Source organism: Thermobia domestica, chromosome 10 (genome assembly GCF_964235325.1).
Source record: "Thermobia domestica chromosome 10, izTheDome1.hap1.1, whole genome shotgun sequence".
NCBI classification, from domain to species: domain Eukaryota; kingdom Metazoa; phylum Arthropoda; class Insecta; order Zygentoma; family Lepismatidae; genus Thermobia; species Thermobia domestica.
The window spans coordinates 122,853,576-122,879,616 of record NC_137463.1 but is presented as its reverse complement, the minus strand read 5'-3'; the positions used below and the strand labels follow the sequence as shown (position 1 = coordinate 122,879,616).

The following is a 26,041-nucleotide window of genomic DNA, read 5'->3' as shown; positions in this document are numbered from 1 at the left end:
TCATTTTCATTTTCATTTAATCTAAATTTAACACATACATGTGCATTTTTTAAAAGAAAGTTTATCTAACAAACGAATATAAAAATAATTATTCATGTAACATTTTTCTTGTCATATTTTATAGAGAAGCAGAAATGCATTTTAAAATTTGTCCTGCTTCTTAAAACTAAAGTATTATGTGAGTAATAAAAAGTTTTTGTTCTTGGTGTAGTATCTTAAATACCACTAATACATTTAGCTTTATATTGAAAAGTATTAGAAAAAGTGTAACAAATTTAGTAGCAAATTTAATAACACGATAATTAACTATAAAAAACTAAAATTACGTCTATTGATCCTTTATATTATTACTGAACATCAGCCATAAAACGTATACGATATTTTTATATGACTTCTCATTTTATGGGAGTAAAACTATTTTTTATATAAATTTTAACTTTGGATGCCAATAAACATTTATTTTATATTAAAAATAGTCATTTTCAATTTGATAGAGAATATATAGCTCAAAAAATTTGAAAATGTAAAATACCTATGAAAATAAATAATGTAGGGTCAATGTGTTTATTCTGTTATGAATGTAAAATAGCTTTCCTGTCAATGCCGTCTTTCATCTTTGTTCCGCAAAACGATTAGTTTTGTTTGTTACGATATATAGTACTTTTACTGATTAAACCTTTAGTTTTGTAATCTACCTTCTTTGAATAATACTAATACTACTACTACTACTACTACTACTACTACTACTAATAATAATAATAATAATAATAATAATAATAATAATAATAATAATGCTTAGAATAATAATAAGCTACACAGTAGAAATAATAAGGCTTTGTTCTTTATTCATACAGTAATTATAATGGAGAGGCACTAGAGTGCTTATCTTTGGTACGTGGAGTTCCTGGTTCCATCTCCTTCAAGTAACTTTGCGGTAAAACATCGTGTCAATGGATTTTCTGGGAGTACTTCTCTTTCCTCCCATATTCTCATTCAACCAATTCTTCCATCATAATTCACTTGCTTTAATTATCGTCTCGCTTTGCCTAAATGACATAACTGTGGGACGTTAAATTCAAAGATTTTAATTAGCTTTAGTAGTTATCATATCTAGAAAAAATATAAAGCATTATTTTTTTTGTTCTTATTAATCAAACCAATAGAGATTGTATTAATACATTATTCCTTGTTATTGCCTAAATAACAATTCTCATCCACCATAGTTTAGTCTATAAAATACCTCTGAATAAATGCATATAAAAGAATAATCATAATACATACCTGAATCAACGTGTTGCAGTTTACAATACTTCATGCTTAATACTTCGGAGCCATTTTGCAGCCATGTGAAGGAGTCATTGGTTAATACGCAAAGAGAATTGTCGTCAAGAGTTAGGAGATGTAGCTGAGGTAAAACACCACCCGACGAGTCAGTAAAATTATAGACTTCAGCATCGTTCAAGCCAACACCACTTTCGACATCGTGACAGTCGCGAGAAAAAGAATGATGGACAAATGTCGATGGTTTCAGACTAATTATGTTATTATGATTAAGTTTCAAATTTCGTACTTGTTCAGCACCTTTAAAAATTTCCGGTGCTATTTTCAAATACTTATTTCCTGATATATCGATATCTCGTAGATTTTCGTAGCGCTTAAAGATATTTGGAGGAAATTTTAATATTGAAGTATCGATAATACTAATTTTCGTAACGTCATATGGAATCCAAGTGGGCATTATTCTAATATCTTTACCTTGGCAAACAAAAGTATATGTGTTGCTCGTCTCAGATTGTATGCAGGAACAACCTGAACATGAAATATTTTTCTGGTCTATAGAATTAGCAAGACATTTTCTATTACTAATATTTAGTCTTAGTAGTTGTTCGCATTTTTCCAGGTCTTTATAAACACGAGAGTGCACTAACATAAACAAAAGAACAACCATTAAAATTTGAGAGATTCGAAGTAAGGCCCACATTCTAACACTACACAACACAGAATTTCAGTCACATATAATACAGCCATCCAAAGGACAAACGTTACAGGAAAAAAGTGTATCTTCATCTGTTATATCTTATCATTACATTGATTTGATAACTAATATCAGTGATTACATGGCAGCTCTATTTATTGTTATTGTCTCGAATGTTATCTTGGAAAAGAATAATATTCTGTCATGTAGTGTTGTTTGGAACTGTGAAAACATTGAAATATATTTGTTTCTTCGAATTTCGTGGATTAGTATCAAAATATGGAATCAAAATCAAAAACTGATTAAGTTAATCTAAGGTCCTTTACCCTCTATCTCTACATGATAAGCCATATTAAGCTTAAATATACCTCCATCTATCCGTAAACATTTTAAAAGTCATTTTCGTTTGGAATGTTTTATCTTGTTATTGCGTCTTTCAATATCTTATTCATAAGAATATTTTCAACTTATAAAGGATTAGCCAAATAGACGTAAATATCTGTACTTGCAAGGGTGAAAACAAACATTTCGAAGATCAAAAATAAACAATTTTGCTAAAGTTGTACAATAGGTTATACCTAAGCATACTGTACTAAAAGCAATCAGTTGCTGATATATATATAAGCCATTATATTACTAAAAATAAAGAATATCTCAGGAGGAATATCAATTTTCTTCTTAGATAGACACTAATACTTAAAAAGGTTTTAGACGAATTGCTCTTGTATACGCGATTATAGATATGATCTGTAAACTTGAATACATGGAACAACCTTTATGTATACTGGATTTTAGCTCTATGGGTACTTTTAAGGAAAGTAAAATAATTTCATTATTTTTCAGTATAAGATTCTATAGTTTTCATTACTCATACACACCCACACACCTACACGCACCACATAATATATTTACATATACAGTGCTAGTTCTTTCCTTTGGTCTAGTGACTAGTGCATGTGCCTTTGATGTATGTTACTGGTTCGATTTCCAATGGGAGAGCAATAAAATTTAATTCCATAATAATTTATTTTAATAAATCATATGTCTCCTTGAACCTAAAGGGCATAACCATGAGATATAAAATTTTTAAAACTGTACAGAGCTGTTTGTAAAAGTTGGAACATCAAAAGAGAAAGATGACAATGTGTCCAAGTTCAGTGCAAGATGGTACACATGTACACTCATGTCCAAAATTATTGTCGCATGTCTATAAATATATTGTTGTAGGAATATAATATGATAACGAATTCGACCGGTATTTCTTATAATGTTAGTACGTGTATAATCGGCAAAGACATGTATTTGGTAAATTTCATGTCAGAAGAGCAGTAAATAAGAACAATAAAACAAAAACAAAACTTTCTTGTCCATTTAGCAACATTTTGTTTTACTCATTCTAATTTTCATATTTATAACTCTTTTCTTATGAAATTTACCACATATATACATTTTCCGATTATACACACAGTATCAGTATTAAAAGTACCCTGCAAAATCATTATCAAATTATGTTCTTACAAGAAGACAATTGTAGATATGCGTCAATCATTTTGTACATGAATGTACCATGGTATGACGTACGAACGATTATAATGTCAGCAGGATACCGTATGAATGGAAATGCACGCGTCTTTGCTCGCGAATTGTACTAGTACTTTGAGAGCAGCATTCAGGGAAGAAGCGAACAGAACACGTGCGATCAAACATCATTATGCCACGTCGACATAATCGAAAGTAACGTAATCAAACTTTTGCGTTCGAAAGGGATTGCATGGCCAGGTGCGAAGGTAGCTTCTTATGCCGCCAAACTTATGTACGTACAGGGATAACGCCACGACACTGGTTCAGGTGTGGGAGCAAAGTATAGTTGAGAGCTTATACGCAACGGCAGTGAACCCCGCAATGTGATCACACCATGTGATGACATAATGTCTTGTCCGTATGGCAGTAACGAATGGTATAGCGTTGACCAAGATGTTAAAACCACGCTGTATCATTGTTACATGGAAACCACATCCAAAAACGAATATAACCAAATTTTTTTAAAAAAGTTCATAATAGATGTTTGAGATATGCGTCATACAAAGAAACACTATATCCAATGACATATAATAGTCAATCTTTAACCTGAACTTTAATACAGTAAAAACAACGTGTGCGTGGGTTTCCTCAGGGGTTCTCCCGTTTCCTCCCACTTTCTTCATTCTACCATTTCATTCATTACTCATCATCACCGTCTCCTTTAGCCTAACCGGCATAATCGTGGAACGTAAAACTCATATTTCATTTTATTTCATTTGATACAGTAAGTGAAGGAACATAGGCGAACAATAAGAAAATGCTATTTTTTTCTTAGCAGTCTGGTTTACCAAACCCTTTTATATACTTACTCTGTCTATAGTCCTCCATTCGGATCTCCGGGTGAGGACTACTCCTGAAAGAATCATCAGAGGAGCAAATAATTTTCATTTCAGCATGGGAACCCAGAAAGTACGAATTTTACGATGTGCCAGTAAACTTGAAAATTTAAAAGTAGAAATAAAGAAATGTAAAGTGATCTTGAGCGAAGTGAGATAGTCAGAATAGGGTGAGATAATATCGGGAAATTACACAATATTCTATTTAGGTGACATTAAGGCCGAGAATGGAGTTGCGATAGCGATGAAGAACGAAGTGGCAAGGCGTTCGCATCCCGGCGTGACATTTATTTTTTCTAAATTGGAAGGTATTGTTTACATTATTATTATTATTATTATTATTATTATTATTATTATTATTATTATTATTATTATTATTATTATTATTATTATTATTATTATTATGCATATAATTGTATGAATTGCGATGGCAACTGTCGCCGAAGATTAGAAAGTGAATATGGGAGAACTATGAAATAAAGTAGATAGATGCGCGTAATTTTATTATAAGATTATATGGCGAACGTATTTTATCTTATAACAAACGGTTATCGTCGAATATACACGGTTAAAGGAGCACTCTGTTGGTCAAATTAAAAGGATTCAAAGATTTGTCCCTCTATAAGGAAACATTTCTTATGTGAGTGTCACAATAACTTACTCGAGATTTCTTTCTTTAAACAAATATATATATTTGTTTAAAGAGTGTGTGTGAGAGAGAGACGTTCCTGAACGAGGAACATATCACGAAACTCTCTTCAAGTTAAGGCTACGTCATAGTTTTCAGAGATGGTCCCGATTTACGTTACAATTCTTTAGGTATGGGCACGAGTCGAGTCAAAGGTAATTTTCTCGAGTCCAGTTCCAAGTCGAGTCACTGTTCTGAGGTCGAGTTTCAGTCGAGTCAAGTTTGATAAAAGCTCGCTCGTTTAGCTCGTTTTAACTCGTTTTGAAATCATTACCTGATTAGACTGGAAAGCGAAAGCTATGAGAAATGTAAGCAGTAATGTGGAATATTTTTAGTGTTGCTCATGAGATGGGACATTGCTCGCATTTCGTCTCGTCTCGATGAACAAGACGACAATTAATTTTTATAACGAGACAGCCTCAAATGTCGTTAGAACTAACATAAGTATGTACTGTATTTATTACCATCAAGGCTAAGACCTGCACGGTCTAAGATTTGAGCCGAAGCAGCCCAACCCGGCTAGTGATGTTAAACGACTCAGCTCGGTTCAACTGAGGGAACAGCTCAAGCCGACTTGGTTGAGATGAGGCACCTACTCGGCTCAGGTGAGCCATCGGCTGGGGTCGAGCCAGCTTGGTTGGGGTAAGCCATCAACTCGGTTTGGTTCGGCTCGATCCGGTTTTGGTGGGTGAGCTACTGACTCGGATCGATAAAGAATGAGCTGTGAGCCGATCCGTTCGAGCCGTTGAGAAAACTAAACCCAGGTCAAGCAATTTTGAACAAATTTGGCGCCCTCTAATTTGTAACGATTTTTGGTTTGAACGCGGACATTTGCTTCTCCGGAACTCAAATCCAGAACCTCGTGAACGATGTTCTTGCCTCCTAGACTTCACGACTACTGAGGTCAGCAGTCAACTAGTGTTTAGTTTTCAGATTTACCTACCTTTCATGTTTATACATGGTGTTGTTATAATTGTAATAGCAACAATAATAATAAGTAGAAGTAGTAGTAGTGGTTGTAGTAGCATCATTGTTAATAATTATATTGTTTATATAGGATATTTGAAGAAAGTACTTGAAACTACACCCAGCAATTGGCTCGATTTTCCTCGTTTTGACTCGACTCTGATCGAAACTCGAGTCAAATTCGAGTCGAGTTGGAGGAAATTTTTCGGGTCGAGTCCGCGAGTCGAGCCCATCTCTACAATTCTTCTTTACCTTCTAGTTTCCAAAGAAGAAAAGACGATACAATTTATTTTCACATTCTATGAATTATATCAACACATGTAGAAATAGTGTGTGCTATGGTTATGTACCATAACTACTAGTTTATTTTCTTATCTTTGTCTGAGGAATTGATGGCAGAGTGTCAGAGCAGAGAACGGACATTACAGTGACCCGGGTTCGAATCCCGGCGTGGCATTTATTATTTTTCTTTATTGGAAGGTATTGTTTACGTAATTCATATTGTAATTCTGTTATTCCTTTATTATTATTATTATTATTATTATTATTATTATTATTATTATTATTATTATTATTATTCAAAGTCGAGACTTGGCTACATATTTTATGAATTTTCTGATTCACGTCTTTTTGTTGAATAATCAACATACTCCATTGAAGGAGACTTGGCGATGGGAAATATCATCCTGTTGCTTTTTATTTGTTTACTTGCATGCTACACCAAGCATGGATACTACATTTCACCTTTCTGTATTTATGGGAAGTACCCTAAAGGTTTTGATGATCATAAGAGAGTAAGTGAATAAGTGATTAGATCAATGAACTTTGCGTATTAACAACATTTAAAGTATCAGGTTGTCGGAAAAGTCATGACGTATTTCGGTAAAATACGACAAATGATGATTAGTGGATATACTGGTGTTATTGGGATCATGCAATAGTTATGTCATGAATAGCTAAAATGTTGAGCGTGTTGTGTATTAATATTGCTGTTTGGTTGGTTTGGTTTTTAGAGATTTGATAACACATAGAAGATGAAAGACCAGAAATTGCATGTTCTCCATATTTTATTGTTTTACTTCAGGCTAGGGAAGAACGCTCGAATAGTGTTTGTGCTTTTTACTGTCCTCAATGTTTCTGTGTTTCTGTCCCTGTTGCTAAAGAGTTACAGGAAAAACTGTAAAAGTGAGTAAAGGGACATTCCATGTCAAATCAACAAGTCATCAGACTTCACCATCTCAGATTTTTGTAAAAAAAAAAAATGATGCACAGCTTTATTACAGTGGCAGATGAAAAAATCCTAAATATTGCTTCTCTCGTCCCGAAAGTATTCCCATACAGCGTGTTCAAAAATGTCAAAAAAAAAGGTCATTTTTTCAGCTACAGTGATTAATAAAAATTATCATAAAATGGTTAATATGTGCACTAGAGACCTGGAACAAACACCATTACAAAGCCTAAAGATTGCTCTACAAGTTGTATTATATTGAAAAAACCTGTAAAATAGAAACTAAGAAAAGAAAAATTCAAATTAAAATGTGAATGTTGAATTTCGCATAGAAACCCCATGCCGTAAATGTCGCCAACATCTAGTGGCCCAGTTGCCGGTAAATGTCGATCGTCACTATAGCGACTAGTCGAAGGACTGCCATTACTGTGCCACTGGCGGCAGGGTTTCGTCGAGTCGAAAGAGATATCTACAGTCGGGGTATTGAAGTTACCACCGCATAGCAGCGAGGATTTCATTTTGGTCCGCGCTTCTTCGATTTGTCGCGGAGAATCGCGAATGGACCAACACGAACTATCGCCAGTCATGTGCATGCGGTTATTATTATATATTATTTTTTTCTGACGAATTGTTCCTAAAGTGAGCTACGAGATCAAGAGTAACCCCTGGCTCTACATCATGAAGTGAAAAATCTTGAGATGAGTGCGTATAATACTATGAATTTAGATGATACTGTAGCCATGATATGAAAGTGAATATGGGACAAACATAAAATAAAGTAAATAGACGCGCATTATTTTGTTAAAAAATTACATGGCAAACGGACTTTATCTGATTTCAAACGGTTATCGTCAAATATACATGGTTACAGGAGCACTCTGATTAGCAAAATTAAAAATACCTCAAGGATCTATGCCTTTATAAACGACTTTTTCTTCATTGCCTCTGTGGCCAAGTGGGAAAAACAGGCGCCCAGTAATCGAAAGGTTGGTGAAAGTTACCACCTCGGAACAATTTTCTTAAAACATTTGTAGTGTTTTTCAGACTCTACTTAATGTAAACAAATTACGCATATAGGTGATTTAACATATTTTGGGGGGTAATTTTGTGGGTTCCTTGCCGTTTTGTCGCGTCTCTGCCACTGGTGGGATGCTGGTGGTATAATTTTTAAAACGGAAGAGGGGCCATCTCGGATACTCGCTGCGGGGCCGCAAATTTTTGGCAAGATGTAGCTATTTGCCTATCGGTGGTACACCGACAATTACGGCATGAAGTATGGATTAACGTGAATCCAAACTATATGAGCGCCCGCCGGGAATCGAACGCAGCTGTATTTCTTCTTTCTCAACTTGTTTCTCAAATAATATCGATAGTTTTCGATAATTTTTACAAACTAACCCTCTCTCTATTTTCCATATGTAGAATGTGCATCCCTCCGCATAAAGAAAGATGTTAAAAATGCTGGGAGACGTTCTGTTCATTTTCAATAAACAGGTAATATACTGAATTTCAGCTCCGCAAGTTTAACGGCTTGTGAGATACTCATTTTTTCGCAAATATTCGGATCACCACTATCCCTTAGGATATTATTATAATGAACGCAATATGATAACATCACAGTTTGAGTTAAAGCCTAACTATATACCTAAAGCCATATTATTTGACTGCAATTTGGCCGTGATGATTAGGCACACATGGTTACATTTATTTTTTATATATTAATTTTTATATTATAGTGATTCAAAAATGTATTCTTTCTAGTAGTTAGCACTTCTAAACCTCAGGCGGTGTCTCGAAAGCCAAGTAGTAGTATACGTCCTATTGGTATTATTACAATTACAAATATCAATATCTAAAAATGCCTTAAGTTCTTTCTTCACTTAGAGATACTTAACTCAGCTAAGTAAACAGAGACAAATGAAAAATGGAAATGGACTCCTTGAAAGTAAACATAGTCAAATTCACCAGTGTACAAAAGCATATTTTAAAACCAGGCTTGACCCTACTCATACGAACTAAGTACGCGGCTCTGGTAAGTTGGAATTATCCGTTTCTCGCCACATAGCTAAACTGAAGTGTCTTTTTCTGGCGATCTTTGTGGTCGAAAGTACTAGCGTAATGGGTTAGTAATTATAATTGCTTTTGGTGTGGGTTCAAACCCAGGCCAAGGAAAGTTATCTATTTTTATATTTATTTTTAAAATTTTCAAAACACTTTTTCATTAAAATAAGATGAAAATAATACTTTTAAAATGATTTGGTTACATGTGCAGTTTTGCTATACGAATTCACAGTATAAGTAGTAATCGTAGTAGTAGTAGTAGTAGTAGTAGTAGTAGTAGTAGTAGTAGTAGTAGTAGTAGGAGGAGGAGGAGGAGGAGGAGGAGGAGCTGGTTAGAAGCTCCGCAGGGCTCGTTTTCTTCCACCATGACTGCACTGATGTAAATTTAACCTCAACTGCTTCTTCAATTTTTTCTTGTTGAATTTCAACAAAATGACAATGTTTTTTATTACTACTATAATACACAATACATACACCAGGTATGGACAATCACAAGCTGCAACTCATCAAAAACGTGTTTTTAGTTTCTATGGCTAGGATCAAAAAAATGTTGTTGTAAAGAATCTGTCTACAATGCAGTGAGGAAAGTGGGTCGGTGGGTCAGAGTGGGTCACGGTGGGTAGTGGGTCTCAGGGGGTCACATGCTGTTGACCCACAATCCACTGACCCGCTCAGAAAACAATCCATTTGATCCACTGACAGACTCCAACTATGGATTTGACACTACAAAGAAGATGGAAGACCAAAAATTGCATGTTCACCATATTTTATTGTTTTACTTCAGGCAAGGGAAGAACGCGCGAATAGTGTTTGTGATTTTTATTGTCTTCAATATTTCTATGTTTTTGTGCGTCTTCTTAAAAAGTTCGTGGAAAAACTAAAAGTGAGTAAAGCGCGTAAAAATAGGAACTAGGTACTGAGGACGGTTCGTTCAATTAGTTAACTTAAAAAATAATGCAGTGCCCTGAAACACCAGATTCGAATCAGTATAAGTATCTGTCCAATGTCGAGCCGTGAAAAATCAGGGCCCGAGGCGAGAGCATACGGCAGCGCCTCCGTATATATGAGTTGTCAATTTAAAGTTGACTTCTCTGGACTATTCTTTCTGCATAATACTTTACTATTTTATCATGACTGAAGTCAGAAATGTTTCAGCATTATTACACTGGAATTGTAAAAGTGTATAATTACTGAATTCACCGTAGCTCCATTTTTTCCTTTCCCAGAACAGTGATGTCTTAGAGTAGTGACTTAAGCGCTAGTTTCATAATATTGAGGACGCGAGTTCGATACCGGCTGTGGCAATTCAGAAAATTTACATGTCCTTCAAAAGAATAATATAGCATTAATGTCACATAACCATTTCTCTATTATTAGCAATTACAGAAGACAGCACTAGTACTGGAACTTTATTATCAAATCTCGTATAATCAGTATCACTTCAGTGTTTTTAGATCTTTCAACAATCATCGAATTCATCAAATTCTAACAAGCAGTTTAAGTTTTTATGCAAGAGTAAAGAAGTTTTCAAATTCATGAAAACGCCACACTCCATTTAGCTTCACCGTGGCCGTGCAAATATAGGATTGTACTGTTAGTTAGGTTTTCTTTAATAGTATCATTACACTAACAAAAAACTAACAACTAAATTAAAGTCTCTTCACCACAATATCTCTATCATTCCTGAACTCTTTTTTAACCATATCAGTACTGTATATACATTTAATCATGACCATAATGATATTTCGTCACTAATATTCGATTAAAATCACTAAATGTTGACATTTCTATTAATGTCATCATATTAATAATATATCAAGCAATGTAAGCACCTTAGCAAGTGCACACTTATAAAATTCTTATCGACTTTTTAAAATTATAACTTATTTTCTTTTCAGGCTCACTCAAATTGACAACGTGATATAACCTTCTTTTACTGAGCATGTAAACGGAGTTAGCAGTAGAATTTTATCCAAGCTTTGTAAAGTAACGATGAATATTCTTTTTCATGTATGTTATATGAATATATGGTCAGAAAATGATGGCTAGTATCTAACAAGAAGAAGATTCGCCGCTGAGATTGGTCGACGATTTATAAAACTGCCCATCCTATCAGCCATCACCTGCACCTACCAGTGGTGCAGAATAGAAACTTTCTTACGATGGTGGGGTGATAAGGTTTCCTAATGATAGAAATGTGAATCAGTAGAACTGATCACCACTTTTCTTCATCTCATAGTAATACGCCGATTATATATTTTCAACTTCTTCCATTATTAATGAAATTCACGGTTCTCATTCTGTCCAGAAGTTAGTAAATGTTCAGATTAAAAATTAAGCGGGAGTTGCTAACAATATTTCGATTAAGAACAAAGATTATATTTAAAATAACCGCTGTGCGTGTAATGAAATCTCTTAAATCACAAGGAATTTTTCAGAAGTTGGAAGGAAAACAGCAGTATATCAATTAGAACATTATCAGATTAAATAAAGAAGGAAAGGAAAGATGTATTACATAGACTAGTGGTCACCTAACCTGTTCAGATAATCAGAGTGTAGTAAGAACATTGTTACTGGGTCTTTTACTAATGATTGCTGAAGTGTAACATGTTGTCGGTTGATGGTTCTTTTAGTTAATTTTTTGAAGACTTGTTTCAAAATCTCATATGAACTACAAAAATGATTCAAGTTTAAAATTTAACATGTCATTCAGAACAGAAGATGGAATAATACTAGAAAGAAAGTAAAATTTAATAGTACGGAAAACAATTACTAAGATTTGTCATTGGAGACAGAAAGACTTGAAGTAATATCGTTTCTTTAGCTTTGTTGGAATGGGTGGTCACCTTCCTTATAGTCCGGTACCTGGATACTTAAAACTCGCTCGTGATACCAAAGATTCGCATTGTTATGCACTGTTCGGAATTACAAATGCAATATTCGAAACTCTCCCTAGAAAAGACAATAGGATACGACCGATGGCAAAGGCAGAGGATACGACTCAATGGACAGGATCCGTCTCTCTCTTTTATGCTTTATGGGGATGGAGTTCCCCTAGTAAGTAGGACTATCACGGCATCACCTGTATCGGAACCGGAGCCTTTTAAGGCAACCTAAATCCCCTTTAGATAGAAGAAGATGCATTGGCAACCACAATGTACGAACCCCGCGGCATCTTACATAAAACATGTCATGAAAGAATTCGACGCCAAAATCGGATAAGCAATAATGAAAGCATTAATAGGGAAACTTCACATATAGTAAACGAAATTTTTAGAGGAATTCGCTAAAACGAAGGAGATAGTTCTGAAATCCTTCTTCAAGAAAGAGCTTTACAGATAATTAACATGACAACATCAAGTGGAAGAACAATCGGATGACTACTTCATGGCAAACTAAAGATAATGATTGAAGACTGCAATGTTCTGAACAGATTCAACTTGAAATGAAATGAAATGAAATCTTTAAGTTTTACGCCCCACGGTTATGCCGGTTAGGCTAAAGGAGACGGTGATAATGAGAAATGAATGAAATGGTGGAATGAAGAAAGTGGGAGGAAACGGGAGAGCCCCGAGAAAGCCCACGATCACGGTGTTTGCCCACCACAAAGTCCAACGGCGCGAGCTGGATCGAACTAGAGACCCCAAGCACCGGAGATGAACGCTCTACCACTGAGCCACCGCACCCCCCAGATTCAAGTTGAGAAGTAGCTAGCAAAGATAAAATACAAATTATATTTGAGGAATTCCATGACAAATCAATAAATCTCACAACTTGACCATCACCAATTTCAACAAAATTTACAGGTTTGACCGTACCCATGAAGTGATCAAACACGTTTTTCTTTTCAGATCTTTTAGTCACTCGATTTTTTGTGCAAGTTCCCATAAAAAAGTATATATGTAACTATCCTTTACGGTTGAATTGATCAAACTGGTAATACCATTGTCTTAAAGCACGCATTTGATTGATAGACGCTTGTGTCGATTCCAGAGTTCTGTATATGAAATCGAAAAGGATCGCTTATTCCAATGAAAATGGAGACATGAGTACCTATCGTTCAAGGATCCTAGATCATAAAAACAAAGGAACGAACATTCTCCAATGATACATCATGAGTTCATGACCGCGTATAAATAATTTACAATAATGCTCAAATATTGTAAACGTACAAAATTTCTCTGAGATAAATATTCATAGGACAAAATCTCTCCTTGAAAATATGTATATTCATAAAACAACCCGTATGGAAGAAAATTAAGTGAACAAGTAGTAAGTTGGATTCAAACATTAATTCACCAAAAAAAAAAAACTGTGGATTAATGATGTATTTTCGCTGGTTTTTGCCAGTCAATCACGGCAAGCAACAAAACAATGACAAAAAGAATACAAAATTCGACGGTGTGAATAGACTTACGTAGAAACTACTAGACCCTAATATGATACTAGTATTTTTAAGTTTGTATTACCACGTATTCTGTCTGTAAAATGGGATACTAAAACAAAAATATCGAGTCGTATTGTTACAGTAAGTCAAATGAATAACCGAACCCTAGTAATCAAAATGGTGGCCCAATATTGATTTTTGGTTGTTTTTTGATGTGTCAAAAACAATTGAAACACAAGGAATTTATGGTACTCAAAACCGTTAATTTCAATTAATTTTACTGTAATCCAACTAATTTATGGTTGCTAATTTTCTTCGATTCAACCAACCAATTTTCCCCGTAGGGCCAAAGCCTATTTTTTTCTACCAAAATTCTGTGCATATAAATATTTTTATTTTCAAGCGAAATGGATTTTGGAGTGAGAAAATTGAAAACATAATTAGTCAAACACAAAATATTTCGTGATAAATGCAAGCTGGAATGTAGTGTGGTGCGATTTTCTTCCACGAGAGAAGAGAGTGATTACACCCGTGCACTCAAATCATGTCGCAGTTGGTATGCAACGTACATGATACTTTTCTTTTTACGAAATAAGTTGCCTGCGTAAGTCCAAAGGACGGTAAGTAGACTTAAGTAAGAAATATATGCTCGATATCCTAATACTGAATAATTAAGTCCTTGATAACAGATAAATAAACTATTTCCTGTATCCGCTCATTAGTATAAACTTCAAAGTTTTTATCTGTAAATAGTACTGCTATCTGTTTATCACATACGTGCTGTCAAATTTAAAGAGCATTGTTGAAAAAGTTTAAAGATGAAAATTGGCTAGTTGTCGGCACAAAGAATATAGTGTAAATGGACGATTTTTACAGGTAGAAATCACCACGAACTTTCAAACTTTTTATTCTATTAGTGCATACATATTTCTTACACCTACTTACTCAGTTTACGATATAGGTGTGTAATGATAATGGGTACAAAATAAGTTATTTCGCTTTAAAAAAGAGTTTTGTTAGGTTTGGGCTCTTGAGTGTTTGGAAGTTGAAGAGATGAAAGTTAGAAAAATCTTACTATTGGAACTCACAATATTTCCCCAAACAAATATTATGAAAGAAATAGAGGTGTTACAGTGGGATACCGTGGATAGAGATAACTACAATTATTGCACTCATGAAACTTTTCTACCACATTTAAAAGAATAAGCACAGTTGACAAATTTAGTGAAAATCTAACTTTAATGTTGCAAACAGTTTTTCAGATGTAGCGTTATATATTTAATTGTGACGTGATCAGTGCCTGCATCATTTGGACTTCTGGGAATTTGATATAAGGAAGTGTAAATTGGAAAATCTAAATACTGGAAATCATTATACGTCCCGAAACAAATTTTAAGTAAAGATTAAGGGTTATCGCAGTGGGGTTCTGGGGTACTGTAAAGTATGGTAAGCTTCAATAAACAACTGAAAAACTAGTTCGGGAAAGAAAACAGTTAGTGTTGTTAAAATGTTACCTTTTGAATTATTTTATATGCATTTTGTATTCATTTAATATTTGTGAGGTGTCACCACAGTAGCATATCTAAATGTGTAAGCATGAACATTATATATGTTACTCTCTGATATTTGTAATTAGTTGATCTTTTACTTAACAGGATTTTTGCACCAAATATAATACGAATATTAAAACAAATGTCTAAATATACGTAGTATATTTGTAAGTGCATAAAGTGTTGGCTGTGACAGTTGAGTGGAGACCGAAACACACACAAAAGTGAGTATGGATTGTAACAAACATTCTGAGAGAAATAACGTCCAGGAAACACTTGCTCTTCTGTCTTTCGATTTTAACACACTAGCTTTGTGCATTCTTACTATTAGACTTTGTTTTCTCAATACATTTTACATACTGTTAAATACAGTCATATGTGACACTCTTTATTATTTAGTTTACCGTAGTACAGTACAAATGTTTCTAGCAGGACCCTAGAAATACTTTAAATATCCAAGTAAATTCCACTAGACATCCTGAGATAGTATTCTCTTAAAATGTTTTCTCTCAGCGCATTATTTATGCTGTCGATACACTCCTTTTGAGTGAATTTGTTTCCATACAAACAAAATGAATACTGTATTTAATACTTGTGTAAAGGATGGCCTGCACAAAAGTACCCCGGTCGGGTAGACGAGTAAATAATTATGTCTAATGCTCTGAATAATTCTGGCTGACACCAGTGTGCCGCTCGATGTGCAATTAGCCTTTCGGCCTGTACCCGGTATTACCACGTCAAACTACATTTTATGTGGGGCACCCTGCAGTTGTATAACGGATGTGAAGCTTTTTAGATCAGTGATTGTTCACTGAAGTTTAGCTTTCCTTTTCAGCACCAAGGTTATATGAAACGTAGACCTACAGTTTAAGGTAGAATCTGAACCTCAGTTAGCGTTCAAATTTCACTGTTCTACACTGGAAATGTTATGGAAATGAGACTACCTAATCTTTATGAATTCGCTGCCGCTGAGATCGAAAATGGCATTAAAATTTTAAAATTAGCTCACGTTTCAAAGTTACAGCCATGTCAAAATTTCAGCCTTTCAGTGTTTCTTGTTGTTCAGCAGTTGGGAACATTGTAAGTTGGCGCTGTACCGGTAATTGTTGTCAAACAATGAAGTCGCGTGATTTGCAGATATTTTTAAATTATTATTGTCAATGTGATTATTGATATTGCTCCCTTTGTTAGCCTGAAATGAAACCAATTCCTGTGGAAGTTTTCAAAGGTTTGTGGAGAGAGAACCGTGTTGTGGTGATATACTAGGCCTACTTCATACGAGAACTGTGCGTAGTGTACTTATAAACATGTCACGGAAGTGCGTAAACAGTCCGGATAACTTTTGCTATATCTGTGGTGAGGTGACATTTGCAAATAGGAAATGTGCTATAACCCCCACTACAAGAAAAGCGTATTTTTTGTATTTCGGATGTAAGGTAGGCGATCAGGATAAAAAGTGGACTCCACACGTGTGCTGTAGTTCATGTACATCCAACCTAAATGCATGGATGAATAAAAAGGACGTTGTGTGCAGTTTGGTGTGCCCATGATTTGGAGGGAGCCAACAAATCATATCACTGAATGTTATTTTTGTATGGTACCTCCTATTGCAAGTGGTATTTCAATGAAGAAGAAATCAAAGTTAGTTTATCCTAATACACCATCCGCAATTCATCCTGTACCCCATGGCGATGGACTTCCTGTTCCTGTTCCCCCTGCAGATATTAACTCAGTCTCACTTGATGATGACAGTGCTTCTTCAACCAATGAAGAAGAAGGACAACAGGAGCCATCAACATCAAAGGATACAGACTACTTGCCCAGAAGTTTAAATTACTCCATTCATAAAATCACAGAAGGGGAGCTTAACGACCTCGTTAGGGATTTGGAACTTTCAAAAAGCAAAGCTGAACTGTTGGCATCAAGGTTGCAGGAGTGTAATCTACTACATGATTCTGTGAAAGTGACATAATACCGCACCAGAAACAAAAGTTTCCAGCCGTTCTTTGAGACTGAAGGTGGATTCTCATACTGTAAAGATATTAAAGGTCTGATGGGTGCACTTAATATTAAACACAGTGCTAATGAGTGGCGTCTATTAATTGATTCCAAGAGTAGTTTAAAAGTCGTGCTCTTACATAATGGAAATGTTTTACCTTCCATACCTGTGGCGTATGCTACTAGTGCAAAGGAAACTTACACGAACATGGGAAAATTTTTTGGAGGGAATAGAATACAAGAAATATCAGTGGGACGTGTGTGGTGACTTTAAAGTGATTACTATATTATTAGGACATCAGTCTGGCTATACAAACTTTTCGTGCTTCCTATGCGAGTGGGATAGCCGTGCGAGAGATTCACACTATTCCAGGATGATTTGGCCCCCAAGAAAGTCATTAACACCCGATACGAAAAATGTGATACAGAAGCCTTTGATAAAACCTGCTAAAGTTTTGCTCCCTTTACATATTAAGTTGGGTTTGATGAAAAACTTTGTAAAGGCATTAGATAAAAAGGGTTCTGCATTCACGTATTTATGTAACAAATTTCCAAAACTTAGTTTAGAAAAAGTAAAAGCAGGAGTATTCATTGGGCCACAAATTAGAGAACCTTTCAAATATAGCAACTTTGAAGCAGTCTTAAGTGACAAGGAAATGGCAGCTTGGAGTTCATGTAAAAATGTAGCCAGTAGTTTTCTTGGCAATTTCAGAGCTGAAAATTACAGAGAACTTATTCAAGATCTAATGAACACTTATGAACAGCTTGGATGCAACGTGTCAATAAAAATGCACATTTTGTTTTCACATTCGGATTTCTTCCCGCCTAATTGTGGGAGTGCCAGTGACGAGAATGGAGAACGCTTCCATCAGGACATTTCAGTGATGGAGCACAGTTTTAAAGGAAAATGGAGTGCAGGAGTGATTTTTGTTGGATGATAAAAAGGGATACTAACGAAACAGAATACAGGAGACAGGCAAAGAAGAGACGTTATTAAGACTAACATTTATATTAATATGTAAGGTAAACGCGCCTGAATTCGACAGGCACCCGAATTCGACATACCTGTGCTTAAATGTTGTGAAATAAGCGTAAGATGTCATCCCTGCGATCGTGAATAGAAGTGGCAACATTATGGGAGTGTCTTTTCAATGTGTCAAAAGTGCGGTTACAGTAGATGAGTAATACGTATGGAGAAAAGAAGTACATTGTTGTGTGTGTGATACACTCTTCGAGAAAAACACATAATCTTAAGGAAATCATAAGACGGCAAGTTATTTTCGTAAGACTTTTATTAAAGTTAGGTTTGCTTCAAGCAAATAGTGGTACTTTAATGTTGTGAAGGAGTTTCAATCAGTGCGTTTTGTTTTCTTCTGTGAGGACAAAGGTTGGGAAGTAACATGAACGGGGGGTTGTTGAAAACACGAGCCTTTATTTGTAACGTGAACCGGATTTCGACAAGGTTGTCGCATTCATGCTCAGTAGTGCAAATATAATTTTAACTGAATATCTAAACGTATAAGTATGTTCAAAGTCTTTCATAAAGCTATTTGTTGCATAATTTTCCGATAGTTGTAACCTCAGTTCGATACGGAATGTCGAAATCAGATCCTGCATGTCGAATTGAGGATCATCGAAGTAACTACTCAGTTCAGAAAATTTAAGTTGTGTTCTTTTGCCCGTCTGATAATTTCTGCATAATAATAAAACATTTGAAGCTGAGAAGAGATTACTACTACTAATAATGCCGACTTAATGTTTTACATGGTTATAATTGAAGGTGTCGAATTCAGGTACCGCAACTGTCGAAACCAGGTGAAGTGTGTCGAATTCGGGTTCCATTGGCGAGTTCCAGTTTCATAAAAAATTTTAACATTAGCATTTGAGCCTTGAAGTGACTTTTAGTATTAGTAGAGACTGTACATTTCAAGGAAAAAAAATGGGCCAACACCGACCAATATTATGGCCACAATAGGCAACTGATTTTGAAAAAGGCCCTTAACCTGTCGAAATCCGGCGCGTTTACCTTAATGTATACATAGGTAATTATTCAAGTCTTGGTATGTCATAAACAAAAGAGGTAACTTTTGATTGTAAATGTCATTTTCGTGTTTGGCAACTTCAAAACAATAAAAAAAATTGTATTCATTGAAAATTTTCTAGAACAGAGGGGGACTGGGCACTCCTTAGATGCTTCAGGTCATGGGCGTGTTTTTCGGTTATACTTCGACACCAATGATGACGTAATATATATAGAATGCAACGTTGCCAGACCTTCCGAGGTGTTGCCTCATGAATAAGAACGTGAGAAGCTTGGATATCACCCCCACCCCCCCGTTACGCCGAAACGAGAGCCAATCGAAAATTTTAATTATCATTTTCGGATTCAGCACCTCAAAATTAGTTAAGGTGGTGGTTAACGTGGTTAAATTAATGGTGTTTTCATATCTATAACAAAAAAAGTTAAAATTTGTAGAACAGTGTTTTTCAAGGCTTTCTCATCGGAAATTGAACCCTGGACCCATGCACCGAAGATGTGAGCATTAGCCACCATAATTAGCGGGAAGAGTAATTTAGAAATGTAAAAAATACGTAGAAAGTAGAATTTCAGTTGCAAAAGAAATTATTCACTTTACATATTAGAGATAAAAAGGGAGACGTTGATTATTATAATCAATGCAATAGTAGGATGGAGAAAGTTCGAGGAAACAGGATAATCCCGAGAAAATCAATCACAAAACCCACTTACCGGAGGAACACATACACAAACTCATAGCTAGATAGATAGATAGATAGATTGCTCAAAAATTTTCGACTGAATTTTTGTAAGCATCTACTGTGATCTTATTATTTTGGCATGAGAACTTTACCGCTCTGCATCAGAGGTACTCCTGCCTATAACATCAAATTTGACGACAGTTGAATCGAAGTCTGAGAGGTATTGCAGATGATATGTCTTTCATAATTCTTAAAATTGAAACCAAAACAGATAATTTGAAATAGATATTGTATAGTATAAGCACAAGTCTGGAAGGTGAGGCAAGATATTAGTTTTGTTTGGAAGGTGTAGACATAGAGGGTCAATGTAGCTACAAACATTTGAAAGAAAAAGTAACTTTCCAAAATTTGCAGGTCTTTATAGCTTGTTGATATGCTAACGATTTAAACATCAAAAGTGCCATACTTTGAAAAGTGCTTACGATGGTTCCGCATGCTGCATTGTTGCTCGTTGAAACAGTAACGACGAGCATTACATATACGCTTCCACACTGAGAAAATCCTTTCTCCGGACAGAGGTATATTGTACAAATATACGGATTCCTCTTTCTTACTACAGAAATCAGTATGAACATACGCTATCCATATGTTACATACGCTCCAAGGGCGCCGATCCTGGAGGGCCGAGGGGGGCCGGGTCTCTCCAAAGCTCATATGGGTCCCCGCATTGTATTTATGAAAATACAATATTTGGCATAATTTGAATGCAATTTGTCTTAAAATCCTCATATATATACGTTCTGCATCTGAATGGGCTCCCCCAAATTTACAGAGAAATCGGCGCCCTTGATACGTACTGCCCTTAGATGTTACAACATGCCGTTGCAAAACTAACATCTAACAGTTTTCCGTTTATCACATGCATATACTTATGTTACATTCCTCAACTATATGTTATATACGTCCATTTGTATGTGAGACCCTGACCACCTATATTGTTTCATACGGAAAGTACGTATAGATGGAACACTTATGCAGAAAGTATGATAAAACATGCGTTTCCAGTTATACGTCTGCCGCACGTTGAGTCCAAAAACTACGGGAATTACGCATGTAACCTACGTTTTTAAGTATGTCACCTACAATTTTTTCCTCAGTGCACTGAGGTACAATTGAGCAGAGAAATATGTATATTGACCGTCGTAAACATTTTTCAAAGAATGGTGTTTTTAGCTTCTTTAAAGCCAGCCTATCTATAAGATAGGCTATACATAACTGCAAAATTTAGAAAACTACTTTCTCTTTGAAATTTTTGCCACTGCATTGACCCTCTATGTCTACACTTTTCAAACAAATCTAATATCTTGCCTCACCTTCATATATATATGGTTTCAATTTTAAGAATTCTAAATTGACATATCATCTGCAGTACCTCTCAGACCTCAATTCAACCGTCGTCAAATTCTATGCTTTAGGCAGAAGTACATCTGATGCAAGGCATCAAAGTTCGCGTATCAAAATAATAGGATCATAGTAAATGCTTACAAAAATTCGAGGCTTTCGAAAACTTTTGAATGGTAGTGTATATAGATAGATATGAGTTTGCGTATGCGTATACAGGGTGTTTCAAAATAACACCGACAACGTTTGGGAGGTGATTCCTGACACCAAGATAAGACAAAAAGTATAAACCAACCTGGGCGCCCAAATACTTCCTTTCGGAGTTATAGGCTGCCGAAAACATGAAAAAATGAACTTTAATGGTATAGCTCCAAAACTATGGGACCTACCCTAGTCGGATCAAGACTTCACTTAGAAAGTAGTATGAGCCCTATACAAATATCTACCGGTACGTTTCGGAATCCTCTGGTACTTTCGCAACAATTTTTATAGAGGTGGTTGGTGAGTACTTCATATTATATGCCCGTAGCCAAACTCTCTCTTTAAAAATTGTTGCGTGAGTACCTTAGGATTCTGAAACATGTAATTGTGGATAGCTCACGTATTAGTTCCTAAGTAAAGTCTTGGATCGACTACGGCAGCTCCCATACCATACCGTACACCGACAAACTTTAAGAGGTGACTCCTCACATCATAACAACAAAAATATTCATATGAACCGTGGGCAAGAGTACATGATTTCGAAGCCTCGGTAGTTTTAAGCTCTGGTAAGGAGTTGATAAATGGCGTATCTAGTTGTTACAAAGCATTGGTCCAGAATCATATTTTTGCTAAAATCTTTTGCTTTCCATTGAAAATGAAGAAAGAAAAGTAGTGTTTGGTTTAGATAAGTGGAAAGATGAACTGGATCCTAGTAGCATTTGGATACAATAACATAATGATATGTCATATTTTCTAATTTTTGAGTAAATTGGAAAAGAAGGTTGATCATTTGTACGCAATAGTGCAACGACACATACCAAACAAGCTTCTCCTGGCTTCTGCAGGTACATTCCCGAAATATAACTACTTACATACTCTTCTGGGTTCGATCAGAACCCATTCTACCTAATAACTCAATTTCACCTGAGACAAAGTGGCCCTTACTATTAATGTTCACCCAAGCCGCTCATGTTGAGAATGAAATCTACTGAAATATATAATAACAAAAAGCAAATTACTTCACCAATAAGTTATGTGCTAAGGACAGGAGCTTCAATACTTTTGGAGCTGTTTGGAGGTCATATTTTCACTGTTATATGCTTATTTGTTCACTTGCTTGAAACTAAACAAACATACCCATAGAAAAGCAAGCGTAATGGAGGTTGTTGTACAGATTTAAAACAAATATATCCATATGTTATTCAGATGACATGAATAATAAAATCACCATATTCTTATTCTTAGAAGGACAAGGTACTGAAAACTGAAAGCTTTTCATCCGGTTCTAACTTTCAACATCTTTCTTTAAATAAAAATCAAACAATTTGTTTTAACAATTTTCCACAATACTTGGAAATAAAATCCTTTTACAGATCTTCCTTGCTGCTAATTAACTGCATCAATTAACTATATCGAGGCTTAACTCCATTGTAAAAATCAAGCAATGCCATTGTAAAAGATAATTTATACTTACGTCTGACGACAGATCTTCCATCATCGTAATCTTTTGCTTGCGGAAGTTGATTGACTAAATAGAGATTGAATACTCCTCCAAGTACGACATATTTTCGTAGATTCACTTCATCAGGTTCTGTAACTGTCTTAAGTAACTCTCGAGGGTCTTTTTCCTCTGGAATGGAAACACAAATTCTCTTCAGCAATATCTAAGTATACACAGAACTATGTTTCAGGCTGAGTTCGGGATACAAAATCTAAATTGTAGTATATCAAAAGTTCTAGAAATGATATTTGTACTATATGTAGCTGTGTCTATTCTATTAAAAATTGGGTTGAAATTGTACAGGCGTTTGTTACACCAGCAAATGTGCTGGATATGGCCTAATGGAGTTTTAGCGGGTAGATACTGTATTTAAGCTGATGACTGCACATAGTGTAAAACAGGCTCTTGAATTTTTCTGTAGAACCCACGCCTGCACACTTGAGACGTGTTCTTTCATATTGACATAATTATCATATCTTGGTCATGCATATTTTCAACACCCAGCTCTAATGTTTCAGGTTTATGTAGAAGAATATTTTATAAATTTTCATCTGCAGTACTTACTAGCAGCAAAAACTTTTCTAAATGTCCATATAAAGTTCGTAACACTACTAATTCTTAATTGAGAAACGGACACTTTAGGATATAACTTAAAATTAGTTGCGTCCAGTGTCCAAACAAATATAAAGAGAAGAAGAAAATTTGCATTGTGTTGTTTTATTACAATAACTACTACTATTGTCTGTAAAATATAGAATGCAGTGTTGGTGTTAGATATACTATATTGCTATGTGTTCTATGCACTTTCGAAACTAAGAATATGTTACACTCTAAAGCGGTCTCCATTAGACGCGGGACCCGATTAGAAGCAACCGGCCCAATTGGTTTAAGGCCGGCTCTAGTGATGAATCAAATGACATTATTTTTAGAAGTTTCTAAATTAATTACAACAATTCGCGTGTAATTAACATGCATTTCATATGTAGGGTAACAACTTACAAAGGAAGACACAGAGAATAGTATGATCCGGCAGCTTTGAGCTCTTCAAGTGTTCCAGTGAGAAGAGATTTTTTTTTACACTCCTCTCTCCTCTTACTTAGACTGTAACAATTTTATACTCTGGGCAGGTATAGCAACTTCCTAACTAAAAGCTTAAAATTTCCTTAAAAACTTGTGATCTCAAAAGAGATAATCATACCTACACATGCCATCGCTTATTTAATAATTACATGATGTTATGTTTGATACAGAGAGATGTAGAACGCAAGAAACTGATACGAAAAATGTTCAGAACGGTATTTAATTTCATTTTGTTAAAACTATATTAAAACTAATCCCACAATCATTTTCAAATCTCTGCTAATTGCTTCAAATATTTTCAAATTTCTTTCTGAAAATATTTTATCAATTCTATGACATTAATATAGTACTGAGTCAACCTCGTTTCCGTTATAATTTGTTTCCACTACTTCTAAGTGTTTATATTCATGTACTTTTTCAATATAATAATAATAATAATAATAATTATTATTATTATTATTATTATTATTATTATTATTATTTATCTATGTTTCTATGAATGTGATGTCAACTTGTGATCGTGCGCTTCTCATATACATTCACTTGAAGACTGATCTCACGCCATCAAAATGATATTCTTTACTGGTCCTATATCGTCTTGTATCAATGTTACGTGATTGGGGTAAACAAGTGTCTGGTTCATAGTATCCATTCCTTCTATTGTTTTCTAATTTCCTCTCATTGTGTATAGTAAAGCAAAAGTTAATAACTAATTGATAAATATTAATACTGGCTTCAGCTAATTGAAAAAGGTCAATTTCGAAACTCAAGCAGCAATATTTCTATTCAAACGTTTTTACTGAGGTACGCCTTTGCCATTCTTGCCACATGTTATGTAGAATACAGTAAGTATCCAATAAATCGAACTGCGGACTTTTTAAAAATATATTAGTGGTTTCACTTCATATTCTCTCTTTGTATTTTATTGGATTGGTGCGATTTAAATATCCAACTGACCTCTGCCACTTTCGGAGATTCTCTCTCCCAGAAAATAGAACTATGATACCTAGTTATTTTAAAGTAGTCTCTCGATCCAGTCATCTTCCCATCGCTCAGCCGGGGAGCGATTGGATTCATTGAGAAAAGAACTCTGGGGTCTGCGATACAAAGTCCTCAGCTGAACGTAACATTAACCGGTCTCAGGGAAATTCTTCCCTACCATCAAGTGATAGACATGTGTCGAAAGAGATTGTAATCGGCGGGAAAGGCTCATACTGCAATTATGGAAAATCTGCTTCGTTTTTGAGTGACGTGTGGGGTGCAATATGATCACATCATCTGTTGTCCATTGCTGGATGTTCTACACAAGTTTGTGATAAATTTCGTGGAGTTCAGCACTGTGATATTATGTAGTGATGATTTCGCCTTGATGTAGAAAGACATGTTGTATCAGCCCGTCCATGTACAAACATACCAGAAACAAAAACTTCTGCGACTGATTTAAGAAATCATCCTGGGCGCTGATCACGATCCAACCGTTTCAGGTTGTCAAAGCAGATTTATTTTGCATTAGAAGTAACAGTCCGAGACAAAAAAAAAAAAAAAAAAAAAAAAAAAAACTTCCTGGTTATTCCATTCACTCAGAGAACCTCAAACCTCCAGACAGCGATCATTCTTGTTCAAAGTGTCCAATTATGTTGTAAACAGAAGTCCAACTTGTTTCATTTTTTACCGTTTGTGCAGAACAGCAAAACTTTAGTGGTATTTATGGTGTAAGATTAACTCATTTGCAGTTGCACGAACATATTCCCCAGGAATCTCTTCCAAAGTGACCCTGAGGAGCTTGTAAAAAAAACATATAGTTGGCCGGTGACAGTGAGGCCAATTTTACAATATTTTTATTTTATCTGCACGATATTACACAATCCAA

At 35.2% G+C, this 26,041-nt stretch overlaps 1 protein-coding gene across 5 annotated transcripts in view; it reads right to left on the bottom strand.

Annotated features, from left to right (window-relative positions):
- Positions 1-26,041, bottom strand: part of LOC145662694 (dynein axonemal intermediate chain 7-like) — a 450,989-nt gene that overhangs the window by 248,991 nt on the left and 175,957 nt on the right. For 4 of the 5 annotated variants that reach the window (XM_081728534.1, XM_081728535.1, XM_081728531.1 and 1 more), the window contains exon 9: positions 23,065-23,220. In XM_081728534.1, coding sequence (XP_081584660.1) covers positions 23,065-23,220 — 156 coding nt within the window. Of the gene's footprint in view, positions 1-1,281; positions 2,314-23,064; positions 23,221-26,041 lie in introns of those variants that run through there. The other variant, XM_081728533.1, reaches the window with a different exon arrangement.